The sequence below is a fragment of the Silurus meridionalis genome, chromosome 12 (genome assembly GCF_014805685.1).
Source record: "Silurus meridionalis isolate SWU-2019-XX chromosome 12, ASM1480568v1, whole genome shotgun sequence".
Taxonomy (NCBI): domain Eukaryota; kingdom Metazoa; phylum Chordata; class Actinopteri; order Siluriformes; family Siluridae; genus Silurus; species Silurus meridionalis.
The window spans coordinates 14,442,083-14,467,822 of NC_060895.1; the positions used below are offsets into that span (position 1 = coordinate 14,442,083).

Below are 25,740 nucleotides of genomic sequence, written 5' to 3' on the forward strand. Positions count from 1 at the left end.
TCTCTTAGTTCAAGTTAAGGGAAAATGTAATGCTAGATACAATTGTGTGCCTCCACCTTTGTGCCAACAGTTTGGGAAAGAATTGGGAAAGAACCATATATCGCTAAATAAATTAACCATTACTTTTGTCCATACAGTGTATTATCTATATGCTTGGGTGTTGTGCAGCTTCCTTGCAGTTATTATTATAGATAATAAAGATTTTTTTGAAGGCACCTGTGCAAAGACTTTTAGACATTTACCATAAAAGTTCAAAAGTCTACAGACACAAGGTTGATCTTCATCCACTTCTCAGTTGATCTACAGCACCTGCAGTTTTTTTTATTTTTTATTTGTTAGTACATTGAGCAACAGTGTTTATGTGATGTGCCGGTCATGTTTTTTAAAAGTTCACTGCAACCTTGGGACAGTTTCATGATCCAACTGTGAGAATGATTTCAATATTATTTTTTCAAAATCTTTCATTTTTAGGAATGAAATATTTTGAAAGACATTTGGGGAAAACTTTAACCAACACTTTCAAATAATAGTAATAGTTTTTATTTAAAATGATTAATTTTTTACTTTTTCTGCTTTTATTAAGAAATAAAAAAAAAAAATCATAATCTTTTCTGTCCTGCAGGACAGGCTGCACTTTTAAAAATTAAGTGTGTTAATGCTTTCACAGGTGATAAGATCGCTAGCTATGATCCACACCCTGTACATATGACAATAAACTTGTCAAACTAATGGGAATCAGGCTAAAAATCCTCCATCTGCCTCAGCCTTGGGATTACTGATCAGGCGATAAAGTGAATAAATGCAGCAATAATAAAACAAACCCGCTCTATCTGTACATATATGGTTCAAATGGACGATCATCATAATAGCTGGTGTTACACCCAGAGTGCTGGAAAACATGATCCTGGTGTAATGAAAAACTATACAAAACTGACACACACAAAGACAAATTGTGAGCTCCCATTGGGCTTCATAGGATAGGTATGGGATACAGTAATGGACAGGATGTGTTTCACACATACACATTCCCATCAGCTTACACAAATGCTGTACTGCAGCTGCACGCAACGCACACGCACACGTGCGCACACACACACACCTCATAGACAGGCTTCGTGTTGTGCCACTGATCATTTGCTTCGAGAACATTCAGAATCACAGTGAGTATATGAATAACTGCATTATTTTTAAAAAATGTACATTTAAGCAAAATGTGAGAATGAAATGCTGGTCTAATGAATGCATTATTCTTTTGATTCAATATTTCTGAGCAGATTTACTCTTTATTTCTATACCTAGTTTACGGATACATTTCCCCATTACATCAAATAACAGAATAGCTAATAATAAAATAGCAACCAATATTTGTATGTACATTGTGTATACACATATGTCAGTTTGTATATTTTCTATGAAAGTAAATGGCTAACTAAGTGTATGGTGCATGTTTATTGGGTTTAGTTATTTGACTTTAAATTAATACTCCAAGGTCTATTATATCTATTGTGGATACTTAAATGATTACTATAGAATAAAACTTTGACACAATTTCTTGTAGTGAGAAAAGAGCAGAGTAGAGTAATTCTGGTTACTTCACGACAGGGTATACTCTGTATTACTACTGACTATGTATATACACACAATCAAGCTAAATCTGATTAAGCGGTTGAGGCATAATAACTGAAACAGGTTTTCTGTTGAAAAATGATAAAGTACTGATTTAAGTCTTAAAATGCATGATTATATAGTTGTGGGTATCAAAAATTTTAGTAAATAGTAAATTTGGTTGCTGACAGAGTGCATTGTTTCACACTTTCAGGCTTAAACATTCTACACAGTTGAAGCAAAATCACATCAGTAGTTTATTGATTGCCTCTATTAAGAGTATAAACTGCTGAAGTACTTTAAGTGTTGAAAAAGAAATCATGACATGCAGTTATGTATTATCTAAAAATTATTTAATGGCAGAATACACAAATTATTTTATTCTCCTGAAGAGAAACTAAGCTACAAAAGCAATATTAAATTCTGTTGTTCCTTGACTTAATACAGACAAGATTCTTCAGTGAGCTAATTAAAAATGAAGGTAGCTGCAGTGGCTGTTCTTGGCCTGCTGGGGGCACTGTTTCCATGCTTAAAGGCACAAACAAGTAGCCCTTTAGAAATTTTACAGCAAGCTGCAGGTAAGATGCTTTTCAATATTTCCTACTACATCAGTCTATGTAATATTTATGCCAGTGAATTAAATTGGTGTTGCTCTGTTACACACAGCTAACTGGACTGGGACTTTGCCCTGTGAAGGATGGGACTGTGAGTGTGCATTCAAAAAGCCAAAAGGCTGCTGCTGTGTGGCTTCACCTCTTTTCCAGCTCGAGGAGAAACCTTCATGCGAATGGTGGGCCTATGGAAAGACTTGAACAGTCTCAATAACCAGATTGAGGAAGTTACCGGTAACATTTACTGTTTTCCTCAGCAGTTCAACCACTTGTCCATCATTTGACAAATTGTATCTGTGTGATTTTGCTTACTTGAAATACGTCCTTGTCTTTTTTTGTTACCCAGGTGGACATAATGTATCATTTGCAGCTACAATGTTACCTATAACTGGATGTTATGGTCCTTTCAACAAAAATGTGTCCATTTCGTATTGCAATGTCACTCTCAACCATGGCTATGGGTACAATCCTTCACTGGGTGAGTATTATTTGCTTAGAAAGAAATCCAGTCTGGTTTTGCACAGAACAAAAAGAGCTGGTTAGTCTGGTAGAATCTTTAAAACAGTTTCTACAATAAAACTAACAGCAATAATTGAGAAACTGTTCCTATTCAACGTGCATTTACCATTTGGCAAATATGATCTATGACATTTTGAACAGCTCAGCCTGGTCAGATTTAGTTGGGTTTTTCAGCAGAGACTGCAATCATCTTCCTAGTGGTTTAACTTTAAACCTTAAACACAGGAAAACTCAAAGTCCTTTATATTTAAATGTAGTTTTAATACGGTTCCAAACCAACAAAATCATAAACACAAAGCTAGAGAGATTAAGGTGATTGTATATTTTTATGTGCACAGGAACATTCACAGCTCCACGGTCTGGCCTTTACTCCTTCTCCTACACGGTTTACTCTAATTTGGGAGCAGAAGGAGAGCGAATCTACCACAAGGTACAGCTGATGAAAGAGGGGCAAGTGATAGCCTCCTCTTGGGAGGACAACCGTGAGGATTCGGAGGACAGTGCTACACAGACTGTACTCCTTCAGCTGAAAAGAGGCAACCAGGTTTACGTCGAGCTGGTGCTCGGGAGGTTTCTGTGTGCAGACACACAGGGCTACAACTCTTTCAGTGGATTCCTGGTCTATCCTCTCTCTGACATATAACAGACAAGTGCAATAGTGCACAAGTGTATTAGCTGTGCAGCTCCAGCCAATAATGATAGCACTTGGAGCATTATGTTGATTCTGTATATCTAGAGAGTACTCCAAATAGCCTACAGATGGCCAGGACTCATTAAATAAGACAGACAGGTTTCATAGTTTGGTAAATGTTAGATTTCCATACTAACTCATACTTTTTAAATTGTATTGTAATGTAATAATTTAGTAATGTGGGCAATGGAATAAAAGGTTTAAATGAACTTACACTACAGTTACACTACAGTTTCCTTATGTTGGTTATTTTCTCCTTTTTGAAAAGAAAACAAACAGCAGTACAAAAAAAATTAAGTTGTATTGTCAAAACTGAACAGATATTCATAACATAGCTATTACTTTCCATTCTGATGGCCCTTTGCATGTAGGAGGTCCATGTATGCACCTTCAATCAGGTCCTCCTTCTTCACACCCAAATCCTGCATCAATTGGTGGGCAATTGCAACTCCTTCTTCTGTGCTCTGGTTTTCCCTCATTACCACCTGTATCAATATTCAACACATACATACAGAGTCACACACACACACACACACACAAACACACACACCACTTAGCAGCCAACTATTTTACACTCTTTCTTTGTGCATCTTGAACAAGCCTTACTATACCTCAAGCTCCATGAAGTCTCCCAGGCCCTCCACAGAGTCCACATGTACTCGAGTCTGTCCCACCATATACAGTCTTCTTTCCTTTTTCACCTGGCCCACCTGTCCTAATGCTTCAGATAGTACTTTCTGCATGCACACACACAAAACATCTCACCTTTCTAAGACAGGAAGGATCCAGTGATGATATACACACACACACACACACTCTCACACACACACACACACACACACACACACACACACACGTGTCTACATGTATGGTGCCTTAAGAAAGACTGGCACAAGGTGTTCCAAGCATAGGCTCTGGATCCACTGTGATCAGGATGAAGCTGATTAATTAATCCAATGAATTAATGAATTAATAATTTAATTAATATTTGAATGCAGAAACTAATGAAGCCATTAACTGAAAATGTTGAGTTGACAAGGACATATACACACACACACTTTATGTATGTGTGTGGGTGTACGTGTATATACGTACACACACACACACACACACACACACACACACGCATATACATACATACATACACACACTACATATACATTCATATATATATATATATATATATATATATATATATATATATATATATATATATACATACACACACACACACACACACACATATACATTCATATATATATATATATATATATATATATATATATATATATATATATATATATATATATATATATAAACATCATATAATGTATGTAGGGGATTTTTAATGAGTGCATGTTTTTGGAGTCCTGTGAGATCAGCAGTGATATTGAAGTGCTTACAGTCAGGCCTTGAGGATCATCAGTGTGAGTGATGGAGTAGTTGGACACTTTGGGGCCACTCATATCTTCTCTCTCATAGAATATCAGCTGTCCACTTCCATTCTGTAAAGCGAGTACCGGGGGGTCAGTATGAATGCGTTAGTTATTATTCGTGGTATTTCTGTGAGTCTTCCAGCTCGCAGACTCACCAGGAAGTCCCTCAGCTTCAGACGCCCCGCTTTCGACGTGCGGAAAAATGTGTCATGCTGCCGAATGACGGTTCCGTCCGATGCGCTCAGCTCGCGCGCGCGCTCGGTCACGTGACCGAGGTCACGCAGCCACGCTTTTATTTCCACATTGGACGGCATCTGTGGAGAAACGGAAACTTAATACGATTATTTTAATGCTACTGACTGATAAACCACTGCAAACGAATGCAATGGAAATCATACTGGGTGCCAATAAACTCACTTACTGCCTGCTGGTGCAAACTGAAATGGAAAGATAAACAAAGCGGAACAATATATTATTAAAATAACAGGTGAAAACTAGCAGTTATTGCATGCTCCTTCTCATCATCAGCATCCTCCTCTTCATCCACTTTACAGCCTGGCCGGGATTCCCGCTCATTAGTTTTTCGACGAAATAGAAGCATGAGCCCACTCTTTCCGTTTCCATAATTAAAGTCCTGAAGTCTCACCTCATTTCTAAACTTCAATGTTATATTAATTAGCTACACTTGATGTCTTCTATGTGTGTTTCCAAACATGCCTGACATTCCTACCTGTTAGACTGAAATATGCCTAGTGAACATACAGCCCATATACTGTGTTTCATTAGTGTTTCAGAGTCTTCAGAGAAGATTCAAATAATGTGTGACAATTTTTAGATTAAAAGAAGTTATTCCAAATAAGGGACTTCACCTGCTCGTCTGTATACCTGACTGCAGTGGATGTTTCTTTACTTCTTTTCTTCATGAAAAAATCTAATAAAAAATCTCAAAACACCGAAACACGAGTCCATGTATTATGGTTTAATGTCCATATGATGGAACAATGTTTATCTGGGCAGCACAAATAGACCCTCAGGTTTAGCCCATGTCTAATATCCTGCTTTAGGTTACATGTTGTTTTTCTGAGAGATTGACATTCAGAAATCATGCTATATTGTTGTATTAAGATTAGCTTTTTTTTTAGATTTAGTACTAGCCAACCTTCTGTGTCAATAAATCCATAATGCTAAAAAACAAAATGCTCTTCCTGAGCCAACAAAACACGCCTGATCATTTCTTCCAAGTTTTTTTCTTCCTGAAAAAATAAAAACCTTAGGTAGACACCAGATCAAGTGATAAGTGGGATATCGGTTTTCTGACAAGCAAATACTATTAATTGCAAGGTGTGTAAAACATAAACATTATTGTTTCCATCAGCTTCATCTTGTTACTATACTTTCAAAGAAGTACAGAGTTTATAGATGTGTGTGTATGTAAGTGGTGCTGAGAGACTCCTCCTTATCAGCAAACAGAAGGAAACACTCCCCTTACATCTTTCATCGTTCTTTTGCCCTGCCTTCTACCATATCTTGCTTGAGAGAAAGGGTTATGGTGAGTGCCACATCCTGTGCAACCATTCTCTGAACCTGTAGAATATTTCCTAAAGGATAAGACCCTAAGGTGAGAAACGTTACAGAGGAGAAGAGAAGGTTCGGTCAGCAACAGGTAAGCATTAAGCGAGTAAAATTCCAGCTAGAATCAATTGTAAATTCAGTGGAAATATATTTGGCAGTCATGTAACTAAAACTATTCAAACTACAGCTATGTGCTTACAAACAGGCTGGTTTACATTGACACTGTACTTGTGAGGACAATGAGGGCAATGGGATTTGTGTACTCTGTGGTGAATTTTGAAGTGACCCAGCTCCCTGCATGGCTCCCTGCATCCCACAGCCAAATGAGATTGTAATATAGTTACACTACAGCTGCACATAACAAATAAGCTTATAATTCAATAGCAGAAGACCATCATTATTCTTTATTAATATGGATAATGCAGAGAAAAGCCTTTTAATGTTTTGAGAAATAGGTTAACAGCTTCTCAGGCATTTTTTACAGATATCATTGCCAAGGTGCTCCAACAGAGTGATGTTCAGCATGATATGAATGAACCATTTTTAGTATATTTATTGGATGGCTTTTTAATATATATTTTTTCTATTTTCCTCTTCTCTACAAGTCATACTGTAATATTCCTACTACGTTTGCATTGGGTGTTATAACAAATATTTTGACCAGCACCATCACACTGGCACTGATGGTGACTCAGAGAGGGCTCATACACAGACTCAGGAGAGAGAAAGACAAGTCTCTTAAATCTCTCGACTTGTACACGTGGCATATGCGTTGTGTGGTGTTTCCTCTGTATGGGGAATTGTGTGCATATTGTTTCCTTTAGGGATCTATTTACATTTGTTATGCCACACATCATTGCTAATTAGGTTCATTTTGTCCACACACTCTATTCAGTTGTACTGTAAGAAATCAAACACTTATCAGCTTGTTAATATTTTTTTATTCCCACGAGCCATCTGTAGTTACTATGTAACGCTGCATTAAACATTTACTTCTAACATTCTAGGCCTTATTGACATGTTTTGCAGAAAGACCTTATACAGTTGAAAGGTAAGTAAAGAAGAAGGCTGCTGGCTAATGCTAAAGAGCTATAATGAAGCAGAAGGGTGAAGCTGAAGACAGTAAAACTCTGATCACCCTTTCTGAGCTTGCTGACCATAACTACGGAACCATGGATGTTTCTGGAGTAAGTGTGCATGCCTGCATGTGTGTATGAGTGGGTGGGTGGGTGTGTTTGTGTGTGGGTGTGTGTATGGGTGTGTGTTTGAGAAACCGAGAGTGTAGAGAAAGGATTAGACCCTTTTATTCCCTCTTTTAGTGAGTGCATTCAAGGTCTTAATAATAAGTGATTCGTTTTAGCATCTAGATTTGTAGAAGATTAACAGAATTTAAAAAACATCATTGCATATACATTTGCAATCCCCACTATTGCTTTGCATATTTGGTGAGTCAAAACAATGTCTTTTTTGTGTACCCTTGCATTATATTCATACTAGTTTGCCTAAACAAGTTATACATCTACTGTATATTTAATAAGTATAAGTATATATAAGTAACATAACATGGATCCCCCACAGTCACCTCAAATGGATACGAATGTGTTTAGTGATGGAGTCACGTGCATTGGTAAGTCTGCCTTTGATTTTTTTAAATATGTGTTTGTATGTGAATGCAATAAAAAAAAGAAAAGAATGGAGTTAACAAACCAGAACATTCATGTTCAAATTCTGCTCACTTTCAGTTCATTTATTCATGTATCTGATGACTATTTTATATAGTTATGATTTTACTAATGATCATCGAGGAAACATGCTAATCACTAAATGTAACTCTAAATAACATAGAACTAGTTGATCTGCTGAACATTTGTTTATATTTGTATATTTGTGCTGTTACTTTTTAATGTTCAATGATTCAGTTGTGCAACATGATGTAAGCATATGATGAATGAGTGTTCATTCATAAAATTCATAAAATTCTTTCTTCTGAAATTGCAACAGATTTTGTGCTGGTATGGGAGGAGCCAGTAAATCAGTCTGTTGAACCAGAAGAAAAATCCTTTAACACCACAAATGATATCCACAGAAAGTGGAGGACAGATTTCCTGTCCAGGTTGCAAACCTCTGGCCTGCATCAGGAGATGGTCAGTATTATGTATCATGATCGGTATTGATACATAAATACCACTCCATTTAGCACACAAACATTAGCACATTCCAAAATCTGCTAAATATCTGCAATATAGATGCTCTGTATTTTTCTAAAGAAACAAACATGTTCATATTGAGTGAGAATGTTTGATTAGATTATTTATATTAAACATTCCTCTGTTATTATAAACATGGATTTATTTTTTAGGAATAACAACAGCAAATCTTTAGTGTTGATTTTTATAACAAATCTGCTAAATACACGTCTGTATACAGTGTCTGATTCCATTTGGGAATATTAATAAACTATTTGGCTAAACAACAATGTTGTTCCCTTCATATTTAATGCTTAATTTTTAATGTTTTATGAAATTGTGTCTGTTGTTAGAAAGAGGTTGTGCAGGGCAAGACAAAGACAACATACGTGCTTTTGAATGCCCCCTGGAAAGTGCTATGTTATTACGCAGAGGAGATCAGCCTCCGGGTACCATTGCAGGTGAATCTAGTAGGACACACAGGTGGAATATAAAATTTACAGAAACTTTATAAACGATCTGCAAAATATACTATATTGCCATACAAAATATACTATATAGACAAAATTATGTGGACTGTTGACTGTTACGTGCAAATGTGCTTGCTGAATATTTATTTCAAAACCATTGGCATTGTTCATCTCATGAACAATGAAGGTGTTCAATGGGGTTGAGGTCAGGGCTCTGTGCAGGCCACTTATGTGCATCTACATAAATATTGCCAAACCATGCCTTATTGCAAAGAGGCATAGACCCCCTTTCAGCTAGGCCCCAAAGTAAAAGTATCATGCTACAGCACATAAAATATTCTAGACAACTGTGTTCTTTCTAACTTTTTGGCAACAAAATGGAGAGCCACATATAGGTATGATGGTCAGGTGTTCACATAATATTTTTGCCTTATAGAATATATAGGAAATGTGGCTAAATGTGTTATTGTGTTTGCTGAATCTGCTTTACAGGTTGAGACATATCGAGAATCCAACTGGTCGGAAACAGCTCTCAGAAAGTTACACATCCCCAATACCTTAGCTCAGGATGTACCCAATCCTCCACCAGACTACTACACCTGCCAGTTCCGCTCGAACAAGCTAGAGAGGTAGAGTATCACCCCTGCATTTTTACCGATCTGCAGTGGCAGTCAAACACTTTGTGCCTGTCTTCTTGATATAAATAAATATCAGCTAATCATGCATGTATGTGCTTCAGGAAGCAGGAATGTAGAGGTAGTGTTTAAATATAGTGTGGGCTCGTGTTCACACACAGTATTGTTTGTACAGAGTTTGCTTTCCTTACCACCTCCTTAAAGTCAAACACACATACAGTAAATTTATCATGTCCATATTTTAATTGCAGGTTTCTTGGTCATGAAAATAAAGACACTTTCTTCAAGAAGACACAGAGACATCAAATTGTAAGTTTAATGCTCATAAGTACTTAAATAATAACCAGATAATCAGGCAGATTTTTATGTTTTATGACACTTTTCAGGTGTTAGAACAAGGTGTGTTACAGCACCGAGACTATCCTGGATTTAATCATTTCCTTGTGCTCCAAATGATGCAGTAGAAAGCTGCAAACCCAAAATGCAATGTTAATAACTGTTCTTGCACAACATATTTTATAATATGCACATACAGTTCTTTCAGAGATTTTTTTTTTTACATATTGTTTTGTAACAGCTATATGATTAAATAATTAAAAAACCTATTTTTTTACATCGATGTACATTCCATTCTCCATAAACCTACAGTCCACACTCTATACCATTATTTTACCACTGTGTTTTTGAATTTTTTAAAATAATTGGTCTGAGAGATTTTAATTAATATTCTTTAACTGCTGGTCGTAATTCAAAGTCTTTAGGACCAAGGACTCATGTAACATGTAGCATGACAACCTGCATTTTTTGTATAGAGAGAAGAAAGAGAGGATGTTACACAAAGGGAAACTTGTTTTGAAGTAGTTTCCCAACATCAAATGTTAATGCTTAGTGCACCTTTTTTTTCTGAATTAATTAGACAAGATTGCTATTGTTGATTAATTTCCATGCAACAGCACACGTCATGTTTTATTCCTTGAAGTACATTTTACCAAGCTTTTTTTTACATGGAAAACATGTTCCTAATTCTGAGATATAATTACTGTAACTCCTACTAATAGTGGCACACTGATAATATCCTTCATTTTTGTCTCGTAGTTGTATGAGATATTAGCGAGGACACAGTTTGGAGCATTAAAAAGGGGAGAGGTTGGGATAGGCAGGCTGGTCAGTGAGAATGTGTTCACTGCTGCCTATCCCTTACATGAGGTGAGTCTATTTTATGTTTGAACGCTATACTGCCAGGCAATGAATGTCTGCAACAAATGCTTTCTCATGTCATGTTTTATGACAGACATTGAAATTGTATTAAAATATCAAAAGGCTTTGCTTTTTTTTCTCTTTTCTCCAAAAGGTTTATGATTTAAAGATGAAAAAATATTGGCTGATATAGAACTTTTTTAAGAACATATTAGAACCCATGCTACACCCAGTCATGCAGCTGGCAGGATGAGCTTTGGAATAAAAAACAAGATGTTTATAACAAACAAACCTTGTTCTTTGTGGCTTTTTCATATTAACCATTACACTTATTTTGTCACTGCTTCTTTAAGGGGAATTATCAGGTACCCAAAAGTCAAATTAACCCTGACTCCCTGAGCATGAGGCAGATCTTGTACCAATATTGGGCACGCTGGGGCTGCTGGAAGAAGTACCAGCCTCTGGACCACATCCGGGAATATTTTGGCGAGAAGGTTGCACTCTATTTTGCCTGGTTAGGTATGTGGTATGAAGATGTGAGAATCCAAATTTAATGAAAACATGTGAATGTATTTTGTTGTATGTAGTATGTAAGGGCTTGTGATTTCCTTCACTAAACAACAAATTTGGCTTTGATAAGGTGTGCATGTCTTATCTTAATGTAAATATTGCATGACAAGGTTTACCCACCCACATCTATCTTACAACTGTTTAATATATTTAAACATACTTTCTGTCTCTCTCTCTCTCTCTCTCTCTCTCTCTCTCTCTCTCTCTCTCTCTCTCTCTCTCTCTTTCTCTTTCTCTCTTTTTTCTCTTTAGGGTTCTATACAGGGTGGTTACTTCCTGCTGCAGTTGTAGGCTTCCTCCTGTCTCTCTTTGGAATCTGGTTAATGGTCACAGATGTCCCAGCGTGAGCAATATTGACAACATGTTTACCTATTAAAAGAACATTCCAATTCTGATCATTACCACAACCTTTCTGATCATAATATGTTTCCCGTAGTAAAGAGATCTGCAACAGTGGTGACAGAATTGTCATGTGCCCAATCTGTAACATCTGTAGTGACTGGAATCTCTCCAGCATCTGCTATACATATAAAGTGAGTCTAATACATGTGCATGAAAGGTACTGTGTAATTTAGTGTGGAGTATATGTAGTAAAGAATTGTGTATTATTTTGCCACAGGCAGGATTATTATTTGACAATGGTGGAACAGTTTTCTTTAGCATCTTCATGTCCCTCTGGGCAGTCACCTTCCTGGAGTACTGGAAGCGTACCTGCTCTGTACTGGCCCACAAATGGGACTGCTCCGAGTTTGAAGAGACTGAGGTAAGGAGAAAGTATGAGAAGACCCTAGAAAAGAATATAATTAAAAAAGCAGTATGTCATTTTTAGGGTTCTCAGCATTAACATGAACCCACCTTCCCCTACTCCTAACCTGACACCACTCCGGTTAATATATATATGTACATACTGTATATATATATTCCTTAAGACTAATGAGAATAAATTTTAGAGCTAATAGTGAATTACTTCAGTCTTTACTCATGTTTCACGTGGCCAGAAATAAATGTAATGCAAGCTTGAAATAAACATTTATCAGCAAGGTAAATTGCAAAGCAGTTATATGCTTTAGAAAAATATGTTTTAAGATTTAAAATTTAAATTATGTAATTTTAGAGTACTAGAAACACGTTTTTTCCATCACATACTGCAGCTTTAAATTTAGTTAGAACCAGTCCTAGTCCTCAGAAAGGTTTGACATAGAAAGTAGCTTCATATCAAATATACTATACCTGTTCCATATTAGAGTGTGTCATAGAATCATCAGTTTGTAATCTGACATGCTGTAGCTCTTTTATGTGTTCATATTATCCATTTTCATTTTAGGAAAGGCCAAGGCCAGAGTTCACTGCCATGGCACCAATGACAGTCCATAACCCTGTAACAGGGGCTGAGGAGCCACATTTCCCAGAAACAAGCCGGTTTCGGCGCATTGTGACTGGGAACATGGTCATCATTCTGATGGTAAAGTAAAAAAAGAAAGGGAAATGAACTTCTTCCTTATATTTATCATTTTCCATTTGTATTTTAATACCACAATTTCTGCAGGTTGCTGTAGTTTTGATGTTCCTGATAGCAATTATTCTCTATAGAACCATCCTGAGCATCATCATCTATAAGTCTCAGAATACTTTTTTTATATTCTCTGTAAGTATCAACTTTATTCAGTAACATTACTTTTATTATTTCAAAATGTCAGAATAGTTTAGATTTGTTTGTCCCAATGATGTGCTCTTCCTCTATACCACAGGCTGGGAGAATAGCAAGTCTCACCGGCTCAGTGCTTAATTTGGTGGTGATTATGTTACTGTCTAAGGTCTACACACGTCTTGCCCAAATCCTGACCCAATGGGGTGAGCTCGAATGTGTTGAAGTTTTGTTCATGGTTGTTATCATAATGCAGAGCTCATGTTTTTTTGCTTCACAACCAACAGAAATGCACCGTACTCAGACCAAATACGAAGATGCTTTTATTCTTAAAGTGTTCGTCTTCCAGTTTGTCAACTTCTACTCCTCTCCTGTGTACATTGCATTTTTTAAGGGCAGGTAAGCGTACAGCAAACACTGTTCACTTCTTGTGAAAATAAACAGATGAATAACATGTGCTAGTTTTTAAAGGTTTGTTGGATACCCTGGAAACTATTATACACTTTTTGGGATTCGAAATGAAGACGTGAGTAAAAACATAACTTTTACCTTGATATTATTTCATTAATAAGCTTTTTAAATTAATTTAGAGGATATAAATTTATAATTATTGATTAACATTTCACATCACTTAAACAAAGTTTGCAGTCTCAATGATCTCATATTGTTTCTTGCAGTGTGGTGCTTCGGGATGTCTTATTGAGCTTGCTCAGGAGTTGTTGGTCATTATGGTAGGCAAACAAATAATCAACAATGTCCAGGAATTTGTTCTTCCGTAAGTCTCTATTTTTTTACAAACAAAAAGCAAACAAAAATAATGTTTTAGGCCCCTCTCACTTTAAAATGCTTAAAAATTATTTTCTCTCTTTACCCCCCCGTAGTAAATTTAAGGCATGGTGGCAGAAGCGGAAACTTAAAAAAGAGAATGGAGTAAATGATCAAGACAATGTGGCACCCTGGGAAACGGATTATAGTCTTTTGGTGTGTGAGGGTCTTTTTGATGAATATCTTGAAATGGGTGAGATGTAAATCTTTTCTTGTTACATGCCTAACACTAGTTATTTTTATAGATGTCCACCTTCAGAGTGAATCACAGGCTTATTTGCATTGCATAATGGTTAAAAGAGATTGTTAAAGAAAATGATCAATGCCATGGTCATGTGCTGCAGCATGTTGCAATGCAGACCCACTCATTGTTTTTTTTCCAGTAACAGCACACCTTCTAGTGATTTATTCCTCTTATACCATTTGTCAACAATTCTCATTTTTAATGCATTAAACAAACGATTAAATAAAATAATTGATTGCATTAATTAAGAAACTCTTTATTTTCTTGAATAAATGTAATAAAATAAAGAACCAACGACAGATACAAAAAGTACTGAAATTTCTAAGAAACTGTCCTGAGCACATTTTCACATACAGTATATATGCATACATTCGAGTCAAAAGATCAAGACGTAACTCCTTTTTGCAGTCCTGCAGTTTGGTTTCATTACAATCTTTGTCGCGGCCTGCCCCTTGGCACCACTCTTTGCCCTGGTGAATAACTGGGTGGAGATTCGTCTGGATGCACAGAAATTTGTGTGTGAATACCGCAGACCTGTGGCTCAGCGGGCACAGGACATCGGGATCTGGTTTACAATCCTAGAGGTCATCACCTATCTGGCTGTAATTAGCAACGTGAGCATTACTGCTTTATATCATATCCTGACAACACAGCTTTATTGTTGTGTCTTGTATGGCTTAACAAAACATCTTTTGAAGGCTTACTTAGTAAACCTTCTGAGAGTAAAGTCTTTTAAGAATGGCATTTTAGTGTAAACATCATCAGTGGAGCCACTAATGAGAAATTAATGTGTTTTTGTTTTGGCCATGTCTAACTTCCTGCTCCTTTAGGCTTTCCTGATTGCTTTCACTTCCGATTTCCTGCCACGTCTCTACTATCGCTACACGACTGAGGGCACTCTGAAGGGCTACATTGATTTCACCCTCTCTGTTGCACCGAACAACTTCACCCAAAGTGATAAGCAGTGCAGGTACAGAGACTCTCCTAATAAATCAGGACGTTGTGGGGCAGTGATTTCATAACATTTGGTGGTCATTTGTGAATTTAAAAACTGCAACTACTAAAACATATCTGTCTATTGCCAGGGTGCAAAGAAACTCTGAAATGGCTTTTAGATATCTGAATATTTAAGAAATGTTTTATTTAGATATCGTGGATTTAGGGATGAAAGAGGACATCACACCCTGAGTATTATAATCTACTGGCTATTCGACTAGGTTTCGTCATTATATTTGAGGTGTGGTCTTTCTAAATGCATGCAATTCGTATGGAAAAAATAGTTCTGATTTTTAGACTTTTGTAGAACTTTTAAAATCTCTCTGAAATTTTGTTTCAGCATGTGGTATTCTTAATTGGTCGCATGATTGACTGGATGGTACCTGATGTCCCAGAAGAGGTAGAGGTTAAGATCAAGAGAGAATATTACATGGCTAAAGAAGCACTGGCTGAGAATCAGGTAAACTTGACTTGGTTGATAATGTATTAGTTGAATACTTGATCTTTTATAATATAAAACTTTGTTCTTGTCTGTGAATATAAAGGTGCTAGAAGCAGCTGTGGAACCCTCTGGATTACGACGCCGAGGAATATCTAAGAGTCCCACACCTTCACCTCATGAAACCACATCTCATTTGCCAAGCGTGCCTGTTGAGGACACTTCTAAAGACATTTGACATTTATCCAGGAGTTGAATGAGTGGGCATGTGTTTATAAGACTATAAGAAAAACACAGAGGGTTGGTTTGTTAAAATCAACCATTAAATAAGAATCAATTAATTAAACTATTGCACAAATATTCAAATAATCCACTGACATTTTCTGTCTACCTGTTCCAATACAGGGGTTTCAATATGTTATATTTTTCATGATTTACAATACTTGGAGAACCCATACTGTATTATTATTTATCAAATAAATTCCTAAAAGAAGCAGGGGATCTATGTGTTCAATTTGTCATGAAATCTATGTATAGTATGTATATGATATATTTTTTGCATTTACAGATTTATGTAAAATGTAAGTAGCCATGGGGTGTACTGGTTCGAAAGTTTCAAACCTAGAATTACTTTGTTATATTGCGGTAAGATCATTAATGTTTGTTTAATTACAATACAATTTTGGAATCTACTATTTTAAAAGTTATTATACATTAAAATGAGAGCTACACTTTGCAGCCAAATCTTTATAGATACAAGCTTTTATGTTCCCAAACTGTTGACACAAGCTGAAAGCATGTTGTACAGAATTCCTTTGTATGCAGTAACATTAGAATTTCCCTTCACTGGAATTAAGGAGCCATGTCCTTGCATGACAATGCACCTGCATGATAAGTAAACTTTATGAAAACATGATTTATCAAGGTAAGAGTGGCAGAAATTGAGTATCCTGTACAGAGCCCTGACCTGCACCCCACTGAACACCTGGATGGAATATAACTCCGACTGCACATCAGACTCTCTCACCTGACAATAATATCTGACCTCATGTTATTCTCACGAGGCTCATTAAGCAAATGAAACCAAGCCATAGTGAAGTGTCCACAAACCTTTAGTCATATGGGTAATATTGTTCTGTGCACAGCATGTGGTCTGTGGGAGAAAACATAGAGTGGAAGCTGCATACACGGAAGCGCATGTTTATTGTTTGTACAGAAATGGTTTGAGTTTAGAGCTCAGAAAGGCCGTGTTTAGGTGGGGATAAAACAGCATCCTTAATCTATGACTTTCCATAAGCTTCTGCAAGATGTTCATTTACAGCTTTTGGGAGATGCCCTTATCCAGAGTGCCTCTCGGTTTATACAGCTCAGCTGAGCAGTTATGGGATAGAATCCTCGATCAAGTGCTCAACAGTGGCAGCTTGGTTATGCTGGAATCTGATCTCATGACCTTCCCATCAGAAGTCTAACATCTTAACCACTTTGCTACCACTTCCCATTTTTAACAAACAAACAAAAACAACAGAAAAAAGAACCGTTTGCTTCAACCAGTGGAATCCCGAAACACACACTGAGTTTAAAAAAAAAAACGTAATATGGTGCATGTTGTCTGAAATTTAATATCTGTTCAATAGTAAAGGATTTATAGTTTTTATATTACTATGATACAGGAATCAATGTCATGCAATCCTTCTATTGAAGGAGGCTCTTTATTTGCCAAAAAAATAAATAACAAATTATTCAGTATTTTAACAGGTTCTTTGTTTTGCTTTAACCTCACTAATGGACAGAAAATATATTAATATCAATTGATTTGATCTTTTTGAAAAGAAATATATACTGGTTTCCCTCATAGCGCAATTTCTACTTTTACTTTGAAAGTAATTTGACCTGCTTGTCTTGAACCGTGGTTGCTGCGTTCACAGACGAGTTTTCCCGGGATTTTTGGGACCGGGGCCTGTGTGAGGTAAACAGTTAGCATTCTAGCTAGCGATAGAAAAAATGTTTATATTACATGTGTGTAGTTGTGTTTCACTTAATATGAGGTAGAGTCCAGCCAGTGTGTGAAATATAATTATTTTGATCTCTAGTTTACTAAAATATTTAATTAGCGTTTGTCTTGAGCTGAGCATAGCATAGCATAGCATAGCAAGCTAGCCTGCTAATCATATTTATAACCCGTCTGCGTGTATAAGCGGCGCTCCGCGAGACATGGACTGAGGTACAGAGGCTCAGGTGAACTGGGTTCAAGTATTATAAGGTAATAATATACAACAAACAACAAATAAACACTATTCTAATAATTAAAGCAAAATAAGTAGAAAGGAGATGTGACACTACATATATACAGTACCAGTAAAAGTTTGGACACATCTTCTCCTTTAGTGGTTTTACTTTCTTTTTTATAATTTCCAATTATCATCGTTATAATCATCATTGTACATTACTACTGAAGACATCCAAACTGTGAAAGAGCACGTAAGGAATAATGTAGTAAACAAAAAAAATGTTAAACCAGAATATATTTTAGATTTTAGATTGTCCAAAGTAGCTTCTTAAACTTTTAATCACATCTTGGCAAACTCATGGCATGGTGTTAGATTCACGAGGTCGTCATCTGGAATGGTTTTTAATTTGCAGGAGTTTATTTGTGACACATCTAGCTTTTTTTCAAAATGTTCTTTAGTCCATCATTTGTCTTGTGCTGAGGAAAGGGTGAGTACAGAGGCAATTGCTCGTTCAACTACTGTACAAATCCATATTATGGCAATAAACTCTCAGTGAAGTAAAGAGAAGAGGAAGTTCTCAAGAACTTTATAGGTAGTCTCCTAAATGTGTGGTTCAACTCCATGGTTCAGAGTGGGGAAGTGTGATGGTGTGATTGTGCTTGGCTGGTGCCCTGTTGTGCAATTTAATCAAAATTGAGGGTACATTGAACGTGACATGGCTACCACAGCATTTTTCAGCTACATGCCATCCTTTTGGGGTTTGCACTTAGTGGGATCATAATTTGTGTTTTTTCCCATAATGACAATGACCCCAAGCACACATCTAGGTTATGTAAGAGCTGCTTGTTTAAAAGGGAGAGTGATGGAGTGCTGCATCAGATGACCTCCAGATGGCCTCCAAAATTCCCTGATCTAAATTCAGTTGAGATGGTTTGGGAGTTGGACCAGAGAGTGAGGGGGAAAACAGCTACCAAGCAGTCAACACCTCTGGAAACTCTGCAAGATTGTTGAAAATCCATGATGCAGACTGAGAGAATGGCAATACTGTAGAAAGCTGCCATCAAAGCAAAAGGTGGCTACTTTGAAGAATCCAAAATATAAAACATTCTGAGTAACATGTTTTTGTTGAATACATAATTCCATATTTGTTCAGTTATAATTTTAATGTGTTTGGTATTAATATATAATGTTGAAAACCCAACTGAAAACAAGAATACGAAGGTGTGTCCAAACATTTGACTGGTAGTGCATGCGTGCGTATACAGTAAGTTAGAGAGAAAAACATGAGTAAACATTCTCGTGTAAACATTAGAAAGTGAAGGTGTAGAACGCCTTACAGAAAAGTTAACAGATAAACATCAACTGTTTTTGTTAAAAGTTTTTGTTAAAACATTGTTTAAGGCAAAAACAAGAATTTGGACAGTGAGGGTCTGAAATAATGCTCTGTGGATCTAAATTTGACATTTTTGTCTCTAACAGAAGAACTAATATGACAGAACAAGAGAGATAGTATCAGATTGTCTCTCACAAACAATAAAGAACGGAGGTGGATAATTTGGGGTTTGTTTTGGACCAGGGAATGTTTAAGATTCATTCAAGGTGAAAGGAAAATTGACCCAATATATCTACCAGTCCATACTTCACCATACAATAAGACAACAACTGGAAGATACATCCAAGCTATTTAGAGAGCAAACATTCAGCTGAAGTGTTTTGTCATCAAATGACCTGCCCAGTAACTGCACCTAAATTTTTTGAATTGCTCTGGATGAACTGGATGAAGAATACCTTTTGCCAAAAGCATCTATTCATGATAAAGGAGGATTTGTCAATGAAAATAAAGTCCCTCAGTTTATTTATGTTTGTGTGGTCAAATTAAATCTTCATAGGGTAGGGTTTTTTAAACGTTTGACAGATGCTTTATGTTTAATGTTATATGAGATAATAAGACACAGATACATTGTTATATACATCAGGCTAGTACCTGACGCACAATACTGTAATTTGTACTACCATGCACTTTCACATTTTATGTACATTACTGATCTGTCATATACTCTGTATTCCTATTTTATACTCGTATTGTCTCACATTTCATCTGGTATAGTGTTTTTTGTCTTGTCTTGTATAGTCTAAACTAGATGTATAGTGTTATGTCTGTGCTTTTAAAAGTCACTAACGGCTGGAACTAAATTCCTTGTGTGTGTCAACACACTTGGCCAATAAACCAGAATCTGATTCTGAAAGTAACATGTCCTCTGCTTTTACCTTGACAGACCAGTGAGAGAGAGAGTGAGAAATCTGCATGCAAAGAGAGCATAGCAGAGTGATGCCACCTGTATCAGAGGAAGACCTGGAGTTGGGGCAGGATGGCAAACTAAAACGGGTTGATTGCTTGTGTCCCATCTGCCTGGAGATTTTCCTGGAGCCGGTCACACTGCCATGCACTCATACGTTCTGTAAACCATGCTTCCTGGAGACGGTGGACAAGGCCAACATATGCTGCCCTCTTTGCCGAAAACGCGTCTCTACTTGGGCTAGACTTAACGGCAGGAACAAGACCTTAGTGAACGCAGAGCTGTGGCGGCGTATACAGGACGCTTTCCCCACACAGTGTCAGCGGCGATTAAATGGAGTTGATGAGGAGGAGGATATGAACGGTAAGTGCACTGTTATAAACATGGAGCTTTTAATATGTAGTAAAAAAACATTAATACTGAACAGCTGTACACCCGAAATTAAGAGACCAAAGACAGGAAATTTTGACCTCAATGAATGTTTACTTATGGGGATATTTAGTGTGCTAAAAGTGGGCTCTAAATAAACATTGATTAGTATCAGAAAAGCACATCCAACCAGTCAGGATCAGGGTGTTGTTTACTTACCCATCATGCTGCCTGTAGGTGTTGTGAAGTAAAGCAGCACATTTTATTGCAGGTTGGTGTACTATATCTGTTTTTGGCCTAATTCCATGATTCCAAAATTGTTTCTGATTGGCATTTTTCAACATTGGGTGCTCGATCAACATTGATGACCTAGGTGTTTTTATGCGGATTAACTCCATCCAGATATACTTCAGAGACATAAGAAACACGAAACAAAGCATTAGATCATACATTAGATTGTGAAGTTATACAATGTATGTCTGCATACCTGTACTGTGGTTTGGTTATACAGCTACATGTCAGTCTAATACCAAGTTCACAATTGAATTTCGAAAACTATGCAACAAATCTGAATTTTCATTCTAACTTTCTTCTCACAGTGTTTATACAAAAACCCAGAGTCAGTCAGCCAGGTGAGCTCAGGCGTGAGTATGAAGAGGAGATTAACAAGGTGAGCTTTTTTCCCCCCATATTTAATACTTAATATTGATATATTAGACTAGTATGCGTAATGAAAAACACACAGCTGTGGAATTAAAACAAAATAAGGCCCATCGCCTTCTTTGCACTTTGCCGCTACTATATTTATTTAAGAAACAGTGACTCATCACATCATAAACTGTTTGTATGCCTTCAGTTTGTAGAAGAGAAGCGAGCTCTGGAGGAGGCAGAGCGGAGGGCCAGTGAGGAATACATCCAGCGCCTCCTGGCAGAAGAAGAGGATCGATTGGAAGAGGAAAAACGGAAGCAGGAAGAGAGACAGCTAGAGAATGATGAAAGACTGGCGAGATTGCTCAGTGAAGAACTGGTGAGTGTCTACACAGTTTAAACTTTGTTAGGCCTATTTTTAAAGCAGTATTTATGGAAATGTTGTAGGAAGCCAGCTTCTGTTATTCAGAGTCGTTCTTGTTGAAACAGTTCTAGTTTTGCACCGAGTGCAATGTAACTGACAGTGTATTTAGTATTTCACACTGCTTTCTTGCTTTTTTGGAAATTATAGACATGTTGTCGAACAATTGAAGTTTGATATCTGCACACTAATCCTGTTGATCTGTGTCACATAAATGTTGGTTGTTAATCATTTAAACTCCCAAACCCATATAGTGCTTTTATAGATAGCAGTGCCATGTGAAATTATAATGTCAACTTTGGCAGATGCACAGATATGAAGAATAAAAAGAAAATCATTGTTGTATTATTTATAGAACTCGAGTCCAGTTTTGGAAACTCAGAGGAATAGTAAAGTCAATGATGCTACTAAGAAAAAGAAATCCAATATGGGACATATTGAGAAGTAAGTAATTCTATTGTTTTGAACAGCATTTTCTCTTATTTGCTTATTGATTTATTCCTTGTGTAATTATAAATTAAATGATTGAAACCGGTAAGTAATTATAATTCAGTCATGTTTGTCGTTTAGATATCTGTGCCAAGTGCCTTATACACCACCACACGGTGAGACCAAACAATCCTCCTCTCTTTTGGACAATAAGGTGCCCATGACTTTAGTTAAAAGTTCTCTTTATATAAATGTGTATGTTTTCTGGTCAGTACAAAAATAACCCCCATCCCCCTTGTTCCTAACATATATTTCCAGGAGAATATTCTGAACACTCCAAGCTCTACAGATACCTCAATTGTTGAAATGGAAATCTCAAATTTCAGTAGTAAACCATCTACATCGAGCTCAGATTCAGACTTTAGTACACAACTCTTTGAGACTCCTTGCAGAACCAGCATCTGTTCTAAAAGGAAAAGTGGACATAGTGAACAAGCGGAACCTGACAGTTGTAAGAAGCCTTGTAACTCTCCACTGCCTGTGTCGCCTCCTTGTGGATCTATTTTCCTGCAGGAGCTGGCTGAGCAGGAGGAGGTTTTGAGGAGCCGGATGCTACAGGAGGAGGAGGACAGAAGGCTGGCATTGCGCCTGCAAAAGGAACTGAACCAAGAGAATGCTGTGGACCGCAGAAAAGGCTCCGCTGATGGGTATTTACTGAGGGAGAAAAGCAGCCCTTCATCCAACAGCAGTACGAGCCCAGGCGAGGAGAGCAAGACAGAAAAAGACACTATTCCACATTCCTCAAGACAGAATGTGGATGGACATAAATCTGGGAAGAAAGCCAGCAGCCAGGTCGAATCTAAAACATTTAGGAAAAACTCCAAACAAGTGTCTTCTTCAGCTTCGTCAGCGCAGAACGGCAGAAGGCAGACCACCATTACTCAAATGTTCTCCAACCTTGGCAGCTGAGCCATCTTTCTGAACGTCAGTCTTTTCATTGTTCTTTCATTCTTGAAGACATTTTGCATACCTTCATCCCTGTCTCTTGTTCAGGGATTTTGCTGTTTTTTTTTTTTGAAGGAACAGGGCTAGGTTCAAGGTTGTGTAAAATACACAAGGATCTGTTTCATGTTTCATCTGTTTATGTGAAACTTGAACTTTCAGGGGCAAAAGTTGACATGTTAAGTGCTAAAAATCTTAATTGCTGCAAAAAATATTTTTATGCATGTTAGTTTTTCTGTAGATAATCCGAGTTCATTTATTTTTATGGAATAAAATAGTTGGGGAAATGACCTTTGTGCATCTTTTCTTTTTTTTTTTTGCAATGATTATGGACGGAAAAGCTAAATTTGACTACAGTGCTCGAATCACATCACCTCAAAACTCTTTATCTTTTCCACAAAGGGCTGATGTGGGTGCAGGTTTTTATTCCAACCAAGATTCCACCTGTTTAGATCTTCATTTTTAAATGGAATAAAAACTCGCACCACACCGACCCTCTTTGAAATGATTGGACACCCTTGCTGTACAGGATGACATTTGTGGCATAAAATACTTCAGTAGATCATGTATAGTTAATATATAAATTAAACACCATAGGCTTTAGATCAATTGTCACATTTATTTTGCAATAAAACATGATAAAATTGTACAGATGAACATTATTAGTATTCTGTAATGTTGAACAATTGTTTAACTGCATTTCAATAACATGCCATGTACTCTGAGAGCATTATCCTGTGAAATGTTTTGACTCATGAGCCTGGCCATATTTCCGTTTAAAGAAAAATTCCTTATTGTGACAAAATAATCTGCATGACATTTCCTCTGATGACAAATGGAAACGCCTTTCAGTAAGCTATTGCAAAACTGAGAAATATATACCTAACATATGAAACCATTCTTATTGCTGACACATTGTTTTGTTTTTCACTTTCAGTGATGGACACAAGGAGCCTAAGGAAAAAGATAGTTATTGAAAATGAAAAGATAATTTAAGTCTTTAAATTGCAAGATGGGGCATCTCGGGCAAACTTTTTCCAATACATCCCACATATGTTCAAAAAAATTTGGATTTGGAGAATTTGTGGTTGTACCATTTTTGGTAGTTATTAACTAATGAACACTGGGAGGACACTAAAAGACCTGGTCATTTCCTAGTCAATGTTCCTGGTAATGTCTACCACCAATTGACAGGTGCCAATGTAATAAGATAATGTGATTGACGTCACAGCGCAATGGTCTGATTGGTATATGACATTAATAGTATATTTAGTTTAATAATAATCCTAAAGTATTCACTGTTTTAGTCACCAGAAACGTTTTAGTCAACAGTACAGAACTGCTCATTTACTCAAGTACTTAAATCATGGTTTAAAAAAGTTGATGAATGTAGTATTGAACAAAGGCTTTAACAATGTAGTGTTTAAAACAGGAATGTCAAAATGTAGGCAACTGTCCATATTATACTTGTATCCAAATATCAAGTGTGCCAGGCATAAAAGTGCTGAATAGACGACTAATATATCAACAGTTCCAACAGAATTGATCTAAAAAGCTACATTCTCAATAAACAATCTCATTAAAGAGATGATTATCTTTAAATTGTACCTAAATTATATACACACTCAACACTTTAATAGAAAAGGCTGCTTATTTAAGTTCAAGTTTATTTCTAAAGCGCTTTTCACAATGGACATTGTCTCAAAGCAGTTTTACACAATGAAATGTACACATTAAAGAAAGTAAAAGCATCGGATTCACTGTATAGACTTATTCTTCTCATCGTTACCTTACATTGTTATAATGTTTATTTTATACATTTTTTTTAGACTTTTTTTTTTTTTTTAACCAAATTGCCAGTGAGTCACATCAATTAAATTTGTTGGTTATTTTTATTGCTGTTTATTGCTGACACACCAACTAGCAGAACATTTCCGCCTATTCTGACCACCACTACTTCTCTTCTGAAGTAGATATAATAATTACAGTGCTGAGAGTTTTTAATTTCAACAAGTCCAGTATCTTCCTGGTTATTCTGAGAAAGTGTTTGTGACTCTGGTAAATTTGGCTTTTTTACTCGGTAAATCAGTACATCTGACTATGACTAATTTTGGAGGCTTGTTTATAGTTGATATTAGAGAAAAACAATATCTAAAAATGTAATCAACTAACAAATGTCTTTGCTACATCCAAAAACCTTCTTGCCACATCCTTTGTGACTGAGTCACAAACACATGCTACTTGAGTCGCAACCCAAATTACACAGCGTCACAGGACCTCGTGTCCTCTGTGGGCTTTATAGAGCAAAACCAGAATCATGATTTACACAGCAGCATTGCACACAAACAAAATAGCACAACCAAAGTGCTACTGATAGCAAAGCTCACATTTTGTTTTCAGCATGTTTTGAAGAATAACATCTAGAAATAATGAATTTTGTTCTACTTGCTAAGTTTCTTAAGCAAACATGAAATAATTTAATGAGGAATGAGTCATTAAGACATTAAAAAACTTGTGCCAAAATATACATATACATACACTATTAACTAATGCTAAATCACCAAATGTTTACATATACAGTATTTATTATTATATATTGTATTACAGTATTATTATACTTTATTATACAATTTGCTTTGCATTGTTTTTTTCTTAATGTACTGTGTTGTATTGTTTGCACAAATGTTGTCCTTGCTAGTTTATGT

General features: G+C 36.5%; 3 protein-coding genes and 1 long non-coding RNA gene across 6 annotated transcripts in view; 3 read left to right on the top strand and 1 right to left on the bottom strand.

The window, feature by feature from the left end:
- The first annotated feature begins 2,080 nt into the window (after positions 1-2,080).
- On the top strand, positions 2,081-3,635 carry cbln18 (cerebellin 18). The gene is given in 5 exon segments (XM_046863394.1): positions 2,081-2,183; positions 2,245-2,376; positions 2,379-2,450; positions 2,563-2,694; positions 3,074-3,635. Coding segments are annotated over 5 exon segments (744 nt in total). The 3' UTR covers positions 3,379-3,635.
- A 2,746-nt stretch (positions 3,636-6,381) lies between these two features.
- ano7 (anoctamin 7) lies at positions 6,382-16,134 on the top strand. Its single transcript, XM_046862488.1, is given in 25 exon segments — positions 6,382-6,525; positions 7,464-7,621; positions 8,013-8,061; positions 8,436-8,578; positions 8,974-9,081; positions 9,583-9,719; positions 9,977-10,034; positions 10,821-10,931; positions 11,276-11,441; positions 11,745-11,835; positions 11,929-12,025; positions 12,112-12,255; positions 12,817-12,954; positions 13,039-13,137; positions 13,241-13,343; positions 13,425-13,536; positions 13,609-13,663; positions 13,815-13,912; positions 14,019-14,155; positions 14,615-14,820; positions 15,037-15,176; positions 15,354-15,388; positions 15,391-15,443; positions 15,543-15,662; positions 15,748-16,134. Coding segments are annotated over 24 exon segments (2,625 nt in total). The 5' UTR covers positions 6,382-6,525; positions 7,464-7,528; the 3' UTR covers positions 15,880-16,134.
- Positions 12,147-25,740, bottom strand: part of LOC124394358 — a 50,568-nt gene continuing 36,974 nt past the window's right edge. The window contains exon 4 of the long non-coding RNA XR_006927478.1: positions 12,147-12,279. This is a non-coding gene — a long non-coding RNA (uncharacterized LOC124394358). The remainder of the gene's footprint in view (positions 12,280-25,740) is intronic.
- rnf168 (ring finger protein 168) lies at positions 17,484-23,325 on the top strand. 3 transcript variants are annotated; one of them, XM_046862497.1, is made up of 7 exons: positions 17,484-17,607; positions 20,146-20,529; positions 21,135-21,205; positions 21,392-21,562; positions 21,960-22,048; positions 22,175-22,247; positions 22,352-23,325. In XM_046862497.1, the coding sequence occupies exons 2-7, from the start codon at positions 20,175-20,177 to the stop codon at positions 23,000-23,002; spliced, it is 1,410 nt and encodes a 469-aa protein (XP_046718453.1). In that variant the 5' UTR covers positions 17,484-17,607; positions 20,146-20,174; the 3' UTR covers positions 23,003-23,325. The 3 variants fall into 3 exon arrangements, with proteins under 3 accessions (XP_046718453.1, XP_046718451.1, XP_046718452.1); XM_046862495.1 differs by having other exon boundaries at positions 17,567-17,901; XM_046862496.1 differs by lacking the exon at positions 17,484-17,607 and adding an exon at positions 18,746-18,941.

Bases quoted from the DNA above. Each gene is read 5' to 3' on its own strand.
- rnf168 (XM_046862497.1), top strand. From the start codon at position 20,175: ATGCAAAGAGAGCATAGCAGAGTGATGCCACCTGTATCAGAGGAAGAC. The intron at 20,530-21,134 runs GTAAGTGCACTG...TTCTTCTCACAG, and splicing joins TGAGGAGGAGGATATGAACG to TGTTTATACAAAAACCCAGA. The intron at 21,563-21,959 runs GTGAGTGTCTAC...TATTATTTATAG, and splicing joins GATTGCTCAGTGAAGAACTG to AACTCGAGTCCAGTTTTGGA.